The sequence below is a fragment of the Curcuma longa genome, unplaced genomic scaffold (genome assembly GCF_044706935.1).
Source record: "Curcuma longa cultivar G26 ecotype Majalengka, Jawa Barat unplaced genomic scaffold, ITB_CL_G26_1.1 contig_21242, whole genome shotgun sequence".
In the NCBI taxonomy this organism is placed as follows: domain Eukaryota; kingdom Viridiplantae; phylum Streptophyta; class Magnoliopsida; order Zingiberales; family Zingiberaceae; genus Curcuma; species Curcuma longa.
This window is the reverse complement of record NW_027431594.1, coordinates 42203-55315: the sequence shown is the minus strand read 5'-3', so window position 1 is coordinate 55315 and position 13113 is coordinate 42203. Positions and strand designations below refer to the sequence as shown.

Below are 13113 nucleotides of genomic sequence, written 5' to 3'. Positions count from 1 at the left end.
ACAATCAGGTTGGGTTCACATTTTTCATAAAGCACAAAAATCTGATTCAAACTTACGTCAAGTTCAATATGTTCAATTTATTTTTGACTACCCTCATGTATTCTGTTTTTGTAGTATTGGTATGTGCTGTGGCTTAATGCATCTAGTGTTCATGAAGGGTTAAGGAGGATATTTGTTGTGAGTGGAAACAGGAGCAACTACTTTATTGGCTTGTATGAAGATTGTGAATTTCTTTATCTCCAATGAGCTCACCTACCCTGGGGACTATCACCCTGGAATGCAATCCAGAATTGTAACAATCACTAGATGCATTACTTGCATCAGATAGTGTCATTTTCTTGACCACAAGGTTCAGAAGTTACTGGAAAATTATAATATCTGCCTCTTGAACCCTGGTTTATATTTGTTGGAGTCCACTAAAAATTTCTACTCTGAAAAAAGTAAAGGAAGATTAGTTTGTTTTAAATAAAGCCTTTCTATTACCTTGTACGAGGGTTGTCACCTTTTATTCTATTGAAAATATTTGAAACATAATATTGACTTATCTGTAAAAATATCATGCATTCTCTCATATTTTCCTTTTCTGCAGTTATTGATTGTCTATATACTATTCAATTTTTTCTCATTTCTCTTGCGTATCAAGTCTGTTTTCTTGATTATATTTTTGGCATTTTTATAGTCACCTAAGGGAAGCGCATCATACTCTATAAATGGGGATGAAGCAGAAACAGAGAAGTAAGTGGTTGCAACAAGATTTAAAATCTTTTTCAAAATTTGTACTTTTTTTTTGCAAGTACTAATGCTGAATTGTTGTGATTTTCTGAGTTAATAGTTTTCTACCTAATTAACATATTCTCCTATCAGCTTTATTGAGATGTATCTTCGGCCACCATTTACTTCTGAAGAAGCAAAGATAAATGATTGGATAAAAGTTCGACAATGTGGTATTAAATACTATTTGTCATTAGGTGATCAAAGAATTGTGGATAAATATTTCATCATTCGGCCAAAAGCTGAGTTTGAGGTATGTACTGTTGAATATGTTGCTATTATTGCTCACTATATTGATAGTATTAATAGTATTTGTTAAAGTTGATTGACCAATCATTTACCCCACTATGTTAACACTTCCGCTACATATGTGGAGGACATTACCTCTTCATGTGTGTGATACTTAACTTATTGTCCTTACCTTCCAATACATTTATTTAGATATTTTTTTGACACAAGTGAGATTCAAACCCATGATTTATTGCTTTTGTGCCATGTTAAAGTTGATTAACTAATCACTTATCATAAAAAGCTTAAACAAATAGGAAAAAAATCAATTTATATTTACATGTTAACAACATTGTCATTATTGTTTACTGTCCCTTCTGTTCATTTGACTGATGATACTCAATTTGATAATCTAGTGCTTATTAATTGTTATGTTTCTTCCTAGTTTAGATTGGTCATTTCACAAAAAATTAGCCATATTTATATTTCAATGATAAACACAATCATGATAAACAACCATGTGCTTAACTATTTCATGTTTGGAGTTGACTATTTATTCAAACCATGGTTTGGCGAAACGATTGAAAAGTATCATTTCGGTAAATCACCGAACTCGATACCACTTGACATCAAGGTTTAAAATCTCGAATCATGCCGTGGTTTCGGCCTTTGATTGAAAGATATTGTTTTAGTAAGGCACTGACGCTTTTATGTATGTTGCGGGTGACAGAGTAGAGGTTGAAGAAGGAAGGAGATGAAATAAAAGGAGACATTGTGATGGAGATAAATGACAAACTCCATTAAAAGTCTATAAACGTAGAAATAAAGGTTCTAAAGCTCAATTATTAATTTGATATATCTTGGAAGATGATAGACCTACTTGGGAATGAAATAAAGTTCATGAATTCCAAGGTTTGAAGTCAAAAGTCAAAAGACAACATTAAATATTCAACAAATATGCTTTAACTCTAAATGCTTGGAAAATTGCAACATATTTATAAGTCTTTTATGTTTCCAATGTGTCTTTATGAGTCCTTTATGTTTTCGATGAGTCTATCTACTAGAATTTATGTTTAGTTTGTGTCTTTATAAGTCCTATTATAAATATGTGTACTGTTGTAATGCTAGGATATGAAATAGATATCAAAGTTTTGAGAGTTTTCTTAAGTTGTGTGATACAATCTCTTGATGGTGTGATGCCTAAGAACCCTTAGGGGTGATACCTAAGTTTCCGCATTCTTTTACTATTTCATTCTAGATTTCTACTCCCCAAACCTTCCGATACTCAATTTCCTCTTGTGCTACGTATTTGGTATCAGAGCCTAAGTTAATATGTCTACAAGATTCAGGAGGAGCTTTAGAGGAAAGTTGACTAATAGTCAACATGATGACTTACTTGTTCGCATGATGGAACAACTTGATGGCATGCAAATTCGTCTAAATGGTGTTGAAGCCATGATTTCTCAATCTAAAGGAGAGCAAGGAAAAACATCTCAAGCAAACAACAACTTGATTCAAGAAGGGTTTCCAACACCTCAACAACAACAATCTTTTTTTGAGTGGGCTAGAGGATTTCTTGAGGCAGAAAAATAATTACCAAGATGCTGTTGGAGATATCACAAAGAAGGTTCCAACTGAGGTGCCAAATTTCGAAGGGAAAGTAAACCCCACTTTATTTGTTGATTGGCTTGATGCAATAGAAGAATATTTTGATTGGAACGACATGTCAGATGATCCAAGAGTAAGATTTACTCAAATGAATCTTGTGGATTTAGCAAAGATATGGTGGATTGGTGTTGAAGTAGACATAAGGAGATTAAGGCAACCACCAATCAACTCATGGCAAGAGATGAAAGCTAAACTACGAGAGAAGTATTTGCCTACAAATTACTATGACAAATTATGTAATCAACTTATATGCAGAAATTGCATGAGTTAAAGACAAGGAGCCACATTGTTGAAGGTCCTAGACAAACTCTTGCAAGGTTTAAAAAATCAAAAGAGAATTATTAAGACAATCAATTTACAGCCTAGAACAAGCTTTCCAAGTTGCCTTGGATATAGAGGAATATCTGAGTTATTCATTAAGCAAGAAGCTTCATTTATATTTCCATTCCTTTTCTTCATTTTCTTCTCCATTTTTAAATCTTTTTTTACCTCTTCATCACATTTCATCTATCTCACATTCATCTCCACTTTTCATATATTACATTTATCAAATTCTTACTCACACATTTCATCTTTCCTCATCTAACAATTATATTTATTATTATCCATAAATATCTCTCATTTTCTTTCTCTACTTCATTATTACTTTCATTCACTTTACACATTTTTATTATATATTTCATATACACACTTTTCTCACATCTCATTTCACATTTCACTCATTCATTCACATACTAAACATAAATGCTAGTAGATGGGCTCATCAGAAACATAAAAGACTCATAAAGACACATAGGAGACATAAAAGACTCATAAATATGCTGTAATTTTCCAAGCATGCAAAGTTAAAACATATTTGTTGGATATGTAAATTGATGTTTGTCTTGGCACCAGACCACTATTAATACACCATCATTATTGTTTTTGAGCCATTAATTTATGTGCAAGAGGTCCATTCACTACCACAATGGTACCATAACATGCAAATTCATCCTTCCTTGTGTACCATATTTTTTTTTTTTGGAAATTTAGATTGCTAAATTTCTGAAGCAAATCTGTTTTTCTGTTTCTTTTTCTAGATTTCCTTCAAAATTTCTGTGATGAAAATTTGAGATGTTGATGTTGAAGAACAATTATGTGCAGAATCAAATGCCATACAAACCAAATGGAAAATGTTCTAAAAACAGTGTTTTTTAAAAGATGGTGGGATAAAACATCAGCCAGCCATTTGTTCTCTAAGAGATCTTTTCTTAGTAGTTTGTGCAAATGTTCCTTTACTAATAGTTTTAGTTTTCTTGTCTACTGCAGTTGATAAAATTTTATGAAGGATGCAACATCAATGAATATCTTTTTCGCAATAGCTTTTGATGAATTAAGCAAAATTTGAACTATTTTGATGATTTCTGGGGAAATCAAGGATCTGCCTCTTATACTGATTGCAGTGGCTGTTTAATAATGATTATTTTATGGCTACTACTGTGGAGAGGAAACTTGTAAAATTTTCTTTATCAATATTGAATTTGGTATTCTTAAGGTCAAGAATTTCATATTTACTTGCTTCTTGAAATTACTACTGTTTGTATTATGTGAAAATGTGGGGCCTTTATGTTATTAACTATTTTGAACAATTCAGTTAAATGTTTTTGTCCATATATTAACATCGGGCCTGATAAGTTGGGTAAGAAGTTTTTCAGCTTCTTTAACATTACCAAGTATTCAATGATCTCTCCAATTTAGTTGAGATGATTCTATTATTTTATTTAAAGTGAAACATTTTCTGGATATTATTTTCTGCGGATTTAATCAGGTTGGGCGGACAACCCTAGGTGGTTTGCTTGCTTTGGGCTACAACGTGGTAGTCAGCTACAAGCGTGCATGTACATCCTTCTATAATGGTCAGGTTTTGATTGCCATAGAGAGTATTGACACACTAAACGAGAGTTTCCTGGTGTTGAAGGGCACAAGCAGGAAAGTAAGTATATAATTGATTGCCACAAAGTATATGGGGATTACCAGTTTATATGGAATTGTTAGAATTTTCCTAAATTTGTTTATTGTTTTAAACTTTCTGCGATACGGAATCCATTTTTCAAAGAAAAAATTCTTTTTACTTATTGATTGCTCTCAACGAGGAGTTTTGGTTCTATTGCACTCCCTTTTTGGTGGTTAATCTGAATCAAGTTCAGAAAGTAAAGGAGAGGACATGGTTGTGGTGGACATGAGGGTGAGATACAATTTTCATTATTACTCAGCGTATACTCTTGGTGCTAAGCATATATCTGAAAATTAAGTTAATTTATGGTGAAGATTCCTGTCTTCATCGTCTAAAGTTATCTTTACTAGTTGAAACAGAAAACATAGTATGAATGATGACTATTGGAATGCACTAGAAAACACCTTGACCTAGGTAGATCAAGGTCCCTTAGATCAAGGTTCAAGGTCTCGTTCCCTACTGAGGTATCAATTTCTGAAGGGCCTTTGTGTCTATGCCTTGTTGCTGATGCATTGACATGCGGTGTCAATATGTCAGCAACAGCACACTGCTGTCAATATGTGATGTAGATCAGCATTCAAGATCTCATTCTCTACTGAGTTATCAAATTTTAAAATAGGAGATTGTGCTTATACCTTGTTGCCAACGTATTATTAGGATGAAGTATGGGAGGTGGTTTATCGCATCCAATGGAGGAATAGGCGGAAGGAGGCTTACCATGGGGAGGAAGGAGTGTGGAAGAAGATGATGAGAGGGAGGAAGGAGCACCAGAGATACATGAATGGAAGGTGTGAATGTGGTAGGCCGATTGCTTTCTGCCTCTTGTCTTGATGATGTGGTTGGAAGAAGATGAGGTAGGCAACTCCATGTATTAATGAGGCAGATGGAAAAGTCGAGGTAATTTCATGTCTTGATAAGGTAGGTGGAAGAAGATAGGATGATGAGGTAGTGGGAAGATGGCGAGAGACAACTCTATCTCTCTAGGGTGTTGGAGAAAGAAGACAAAGTGCCTCTTTCTTGATTGAAGTTGGATAAGACTAATCTCTATTTGTATACTAATCAATTGGTGAAATGAAATGTTCAACTAATAAGTTGGTGGAATGGAACTCTCTTGAATCTAAGTATTAAAGAAAGTTTGATTTTAGGTTCAAACAATATTAGTTAATACGACAAAAAAGAAGTTTTGGTCACCAATTATTGTTGTGTCGGGATAGGTAAATGTCACTATGACACATGATTCAATATAATTTTGATGATATAAAGTGAGACGTCTCTTGGTATATATATTTAGAATGAGTAAGAAATAAAGGTTCTCTTAACATGACTTATCCATGGATTCCGTCTTCTAATGACAAGTTGGAGATGATTACCTGACATAATAAAAAAGAGAGGGAGAGAAAGAGGAAAAGCACTGATAGTTAGTACTAGTTAAGATAGGAAGATTCTCGTCTCATGGTTGATATAGGAAGATTCTCTTATCAGTTGAGATAGGAAGATTCTCTTCCCATGACTCTTACTTCAATTTAATTTGCTTGCTACGAGGAGGAGATTAAACACAAAAAGGAGGGGGGGGGGGGGGGGGGGGGGGGGGGGGGGGGGGGGGGAGATGCAACAAATGAAGCTTGGACAATAGTAAATATTTGATGAAATCTAAACTTAGCCATATCCTATACTTTAAATAGTTAACTGAGATATATTTATTGATCTTTAGAGAAATCAATTCCAATATTAGATGTCTTTAGAGCATTATTTAATATGAGTTTTGAAAATTTTGGGCTAGTCTTAGTAGAAAGAATGTTATAAGAACTAATAATGTCATCTAATGCATGACATTTATTTTGTACTAGGAAGATATAATTATTAGCCAAGATGCTTAGTATACTTTTGTAACTTGTTGCTCTAAAATATTAATTTTCTCTTTAGGCTTATGTTCAAAGGGAAGCATTCTAAATTGAAATAGAGTATAGGAATAAATAATATGAGTTGATCTCAGATTGTTTTAGGGTGTGCTGACACATGTTAAGTATTGATATAATGGTTCATAAATCCTACCATCTTGGTGGGAGATTGGAACTTTGACATAGCATGATAAGTTTGGAATCCTTTCTACAAAATATGTGTGCAATATTATTGGCGAATAATGTTTTGAGTGGCAAGGGAAATATGTAGTGGTACAAGCAATGATCCAAGGTTTCACATTTAGCGACAAAATTTTCTCTTTCACCAACTGGACGACGCATGAGAAGGTTTAAAATCCTGTGATACATGGGCACATTCTTCTCCGGGAGCTCATCCTTTGTCTATGAGCCAACTATAAGCTAAATCTTCATTCGCAACTGAGCTCATCCTCATCCTTTCGATGTGAGCTCATCCTTCACATGAGCTAGCAACCCCCTAATCCTTGTTCTATAGTTGTGAGCCACAAGCTCATCCTTCTTTCGTTCCACAGTCACTGGAGTCCGACTTGTGAGAAATTACCTTAGCTTCATTATGTGCCCTTATTGCGAAGTCCAACGTCGACAATGCCTTCTTCATGTAAGGAACGCTTCCTCTATTCCTTTTCTTTTTCTTTCCATTCTCGCTTCTCATCGGAGCGATCAAATCATTTGTCAGTACTGGCAAAATAACACAACTATTTCGTTCTAGCCAATGATCAAAACTATAGGTTGGAACAATATTTAAAACTTTTGCAATAGACAAACTACCTCATTTTGTTTGTGTCTATCAACTCTTTATACAACCTATGTCACAATCAAGGGTGTAATTCTACTTACCAGGAGGTACGCTTATTTAGTGACAAAATAATAAGGTACAACCAGAAACTATAACAACAACAACTAACTCAAGATAATTATAAAGTGTTCAACAAATGTGTGTGTGTGTGTATATATATATATATATATATATATATTCATTTTTTCGCTAAAGGAAAAGACAACAATGATGTGCAATAACAAAATATCAAATGAATAAAACAAGAAGCACAAGTAAACAAAAACCTAGTTTCCAACCTATTGGATTTTTTGTGCAATTCTGTACATCAGATAAAACCAACTAATATTTCAAACCCCTAGAGGCCAAGAAAAATGGCAAATTGTAAGTGTATAAATAGGAAGGAAGAATATGCATGTATTTTAATCTTCATTATCGATTAAGGGTCGAACAATCTAGATAAGTCATCACATTATAATTTTAAGTTGGACTTTCTTTTTTACTATAATATAAAATTAATCGGTACTCTTATTCCACTTAATTATTACCATTATTCTTTTTAAATAAATCTGATTCATCTTTTACTATTTATATTTATTTTGACATTTTAATCCATTTTTAGTTATTCTCTTTTAATCATCACTAACAAATCCGTTAAATAAGTGAATTAATAGATACAAGTTTTCAAAGTGTAGATAATGTCATTTGATAGGTGGTTTAAAACTATCAATGACATCCAATGATATAGTACCTTTGTGAAAATAAATACTGAGTGCATGCAACCTCTCGCTACCATGTCTTTGTGGATGGTCATATGTTCTGGTAAAAGATTAGACAGAGGTTTGGACAATAGACGTTTTACTTTAATTTTTTTACATAACATATTATTCCACTTTAGGTTCACATATTGGTTACTTTGAGAGACTATCTTAAGTCATCTTTTAAATGTGCTAACCTGAATGTATATTATTAGAGTCTTAGATAAAAGTTTATAGCATATCTTGAAATTTTGTGTCGTGTCGGGTGAAATGGTTGAAATAGTCAAAATGTATCGTTCAGGTAAATTAATGAAACTCAATTAGTTCTCTATTCATCTTCTTCCTTCTTTAAGTTCTAATCTATCATTGATACCTTGCTTCGGAACATCGGCATGATGCTGAAATAATATTTTTCTAGTCAAAGACCAAAATTTTAGTACAACTCGAGCACGACTCAAGATTTTGAACCTTGGTTTATAGTAACAAAAACGTGTACGCATCCATATATAAATCAACAAGCTATATAAAAGCTAAAGCAATATTAGCAAGGAGTAACTCCTCCCTATATTAATCCACACCCTATGTATACTCCATACATGTATATAGCAGAAAAGGAATATCTTTTATTTAAGCCTCTGATTTGGTCATTTTAAAACCAATTTTGTTAATTTAGTGTCATTTTAATCTTGTTTTTAAAAAGTTTATAGCAGTATAAATAATTTTTACACATTTAATTCATGCACAAGGAATATATAATAAGGATAAATTTATCCACCTCAAATATGCACCTCAAATATGTTCCCCTTGATGTGTATCTACAAAAATAAGTATTGGAACCACTTAAGATAATCTAAATATGAGGATAACACAAAATCTAAGAAATAATTAAAACTTAAGGATTTATTCAATCCTGATTCAACTACCTAAATACTATTCAAATTAACAAACCCAACTTCCACCATTGGCAAACAACTATCAATCTCTCATCCTTAACCAAATACACCAACATAAAAACTGGAAAAAACCCAAAATAAAAATATAACAAGACCAAGCTTTTACACCATAATTTTCATCTCTCGACGGAACAAAGTGGGTGTTTTGATGATACAAAACACTTGGACTAATTGAACCTTAATAACAAATAGTTATTACTAAAAAATAGTAATAAGGACATTACTCACTCTATCCTTACTCCAAGTGGTCCTTGATCAATGGCTCTTTGATATCAAAAGATCAATCTTAGCAAAACTCATAGTTGTCTCCAATTTTAGGAGAGTGAGAATGGGGAGAGAATTAAATAGATGGTTTGCTTAGGGGAAAAATCGTCTACCCTTTGATGTTGTGTGTGGAGATGGTGAAATCCGAGAAGAGAATAAAATAAGAGGGAAAAAGGGCTTGTTGGAAGGGGTGGTGTTACTTAGGTATGCACGACGTCTGGTGCAAGTGACTAATTGAGTGGGTGGAGTGTTGGGCACAAAAACACAAGGAGAGAAAAGAAAAAGTAATAAAGGAAGAGGAGAAAAGATGGTTAGTGATGGTGGCAACTACACCTTGGCTCCAGGTGTGTTGCCTGTGGTGTACACTAGTAGAACAAGAGGGAGAGGAAAAACTAAGATAGAGTGAGAGACAGAGAGAGAAACGAAGATGTTGAAGGAGAGGAGGCTGACAATCTATTGAAATTGGCAGTGTGTACGGTGGAGGGAATGGGGCAGTGACATTATATGAAAGAGGAAGAGAGGAAAAGGATCATGAGGGAGGGGGATGTAGTTTTATATAATTTCCAACTCAAAAATTTCATTAGTCTAATCTAACCTAACTAAATTGGGCTATCTTATTTTGAAGTTTGGTTCAATCCTAAATTTATTCACCCACGTCATCCTAATCACCCTATCTATATGATGAGTTTCATCCAAACCTAACTTCAATTTGACCACTAAAACCTAATTTGTTGGTTTTGTTTAACTTAATTTGTGGCTTAAAAATTTTAGAAATTAATTTAAAATGTGAAAATTTAAATGGGACAAAATTAGATATCTAATTGAATTGAGGCATACCCCTTGTTATAGGTTAACAACTACATTTTCAACTTTTGTAAAATTATTCAAATTGGCAAAAGCAATTCATATTACATTTTTTTTATTTTGGCAAGTGGAAATAATTTTAAATTAATTAACATGTTAATTTTGCAATGGTTAAAATTGTAGTAAAGTTTAGAAAAATATGACTGTAATTGAAGTAAATTAAACTTGGTATTTGATTTCTAATTAAACTGAGTGTAATTAGTCCTTATATGGAGACTATTTATGGCGTTTGGTAGAGTATTCCTTTTTTCAAAATGAGCATTATGTAATTTTTTAAGTTAATTGAAGATTTCACATACGAAATAGATTTATGCAACAACAATAACTAAACTTTTTCCCCACTAAGTGGGGTTGGCTATATGGATCCTGTTATATTTTTTGACTCGATCCTCTACTATATCATCATTTATATTTAAATGAATTATCCTATTTATAGTTCTAACCAAGTCTTTTTTAGTTCCCTCTTCCTCGATTAAGGTGTGTAATTGTCATGATTTTACATCATTTAATTAAGACATTTATTGGTCGTCTAAAGACATGCCTATACATTTTGAACATGTCTCTCAAAATTTTTCTTAATAGATCCCAATTTTCTCTCTAATATTCTCGTTTTTTATCTTATCCATCCTCGTACAACGTGCTCATCTGTGTGACTCTTATCTTATATTCTTATGCTCAATTCATAGCCTAACATTCAATTTCATAAAACACAATAGATCTGACCATCATTTTCTAAAATTTTTCTTTAAATTTTAGAGGTTCCTTATGATCATTAATAACACCTGATGCCTGTATGTATTCTATGTAAAATAATTCTATCAACACTTCCATCCTTTTGTATAAACGAACCTGGATACTTAAAGCTTTGAGTTATAAGTAATTCGTCATCTCCTATTTTAATAATGACTTTGCTATGTCTAATATTAACTTAAATTTCGTCTTTATTCTTCTAAACTTAAAACCTTTTACTTTTAGTATTCCCACTAAGATTCGAACTTGCCATTTACTCTTTCACGTGTCTCATCGACAAAAACAATGTCATCAACAAATAATATTATGGTAATACGTCTTGGTTGTGTTTAGTGAGTTTGTGTAAAAAATATGGAGTTAGAGCTGATCTTTCATATAATTCGATTTTTATAAGAAATGTTTTGGTTAATCCGTTTGGAGGCTTCAACCTTGTCATTATATCCTTAATTACTATTTAAATATACGTTACGGTTACACCTTTTTTTAATTACTATTTAACTATACGTTACGGTTACACCTTTTTTTTTTTAGAATTCTCTATGTAATTTTTTCAGGGACTATCATAAACTTTTTTCAAAGTCAATGAATACCATGTGTTAGTCTTATTTTTTTTTTTTTTTTTTTTATACTTTTCAATCACTTATTTGTGAAGATGTATAATTTCTATTGTCGACCCCTCAGGTATGAATTCAAATTGATTTTTGGTCCTTTTTGTTTCCTTAATTTCATATCACTTTTTTCAAAAGTTTTATTATGTGTCTCATCAACTCAATGCCATTATAATTCGTATAATTTTATATGTCTCATTTTTTTTGTACAGGGGATTAAAGTAATTATCCTTCATCGATTATACATTTTCTTTGTTTTCAATATCAAGTTGAATAATTTTGTAAATCATTCAATACCCTGCTTCTTTAGATACTTCGATACCCTTATTGGAATGTCATTTGATTTGACCGCTTTCTATTTTGCATCCCATTAAATGCTTACTCTACTTCTAAAATTGAAATTCTCTAATAAAAATTTAAATTTCTTTGCTCCTCTTTCTCTGACTTAAATTCCTAAGTTGAATTGGTCAATCAAACTTTCATTAAAATGTTGATGAAACTACCTCTTCCATCGCTCTTTTATTTTATCATCCTTCACTAGTATCATATTAGATTTATCTTTAATCATTATATTTGTGTAAGATTTCTTATTTTCCTCCTCCTCGCTTTGTCTATTCTATAAATGTCTTGCTCTTCTTTTATATCAAACTATCAATATAAATGTTTAAAAATTTCATTCTTGGCTTGACTCATCACTTTTTTAGCCTCTTGTCTACTATATCAAACTATATACTTTATACAATTTCTTTATTTTTACAACTATATAGTAACTTATAAGTTGTTTGCTATTTTTTCTTATATTCTCTCATTATACCATCAAGATTCTTTATTTGATGGTATCCATCCTCTTAATTCGTCGAGTAAATTGTTGGCCATCATTTTTAAATTTGATGTCATTTTATCTCATGTTGTATTCAAGTCGTCATCTATTTCTCATAAAATTTGTGCCCCTTCCTCTCCTTACTGATATTTTGTTTCTTATCCTTTAACTTCTACCACTTAATCCTTGGAGCCATGCATGTTTTTCTTCTACTGATATTATGTTTGAGGCACGTATGTAGTAACACTAACCCATATTGGGTGGTTAAGTTTTTGCTACGAATAACCTAACAATCTTCACAATTTTTTTTCTCTTTCTGACCATAAGAAAAAAAATCAATTTGCAACTTATTATTTTCACTTTTGAATGTAATAAGGTGTTTTTCTTTCTTCTTAAAAAACGTATTAGTCATTATAAGTTCATATACTATCGCAAAATTTAATATATCTTTTTCTTCATTTTTTATTTTAAAACTATAACCTCCATGCTCCTTATCATATTCCTTATTTGTTACTCTTATATGTCCATTTAAGTCTCCTATTAAAATCATCTCGTTTATCTAATTATTTTATACTACTTCATTTAGGTCTTTCCAAAATCTATGTTTGGTGTTTTTATTTAACGATACGTAACTGATATGTATGTTAATTATATTAATAGTTTCTTTTGCTATCACTATCTTAAGAGCTATAATCCTATCTTCTTTTTTAATTACTTCTACTAC

General features: G+C 32.1%; 1 protein-coding gene across 2 annotated transcripts in view; it reads left to right on the top strand.

Annotated features, from left to right (window-relative positions):
* Positions 1-661: 661 nt before the first annotated feature.
* LOC141817616 (uncharacterized) overlaps positions 662-13113 on the top strand; it is a gene marked incomplete at its 3' end in the record, with an annotated part of 52981 nt that continues 40529 nt past the window's right edge. For both annotated transcript variants that reach the window (XM_074705268.1, XM_074705267.1), the window contains 3 exon segments: positions 662-735; positions 865-1024; positions 4475-4639. In XM_074705268.1, the coding sequence (XP_074561369.1) occupies positions 875-1024; positions 4475-4639 (315 nt within the window).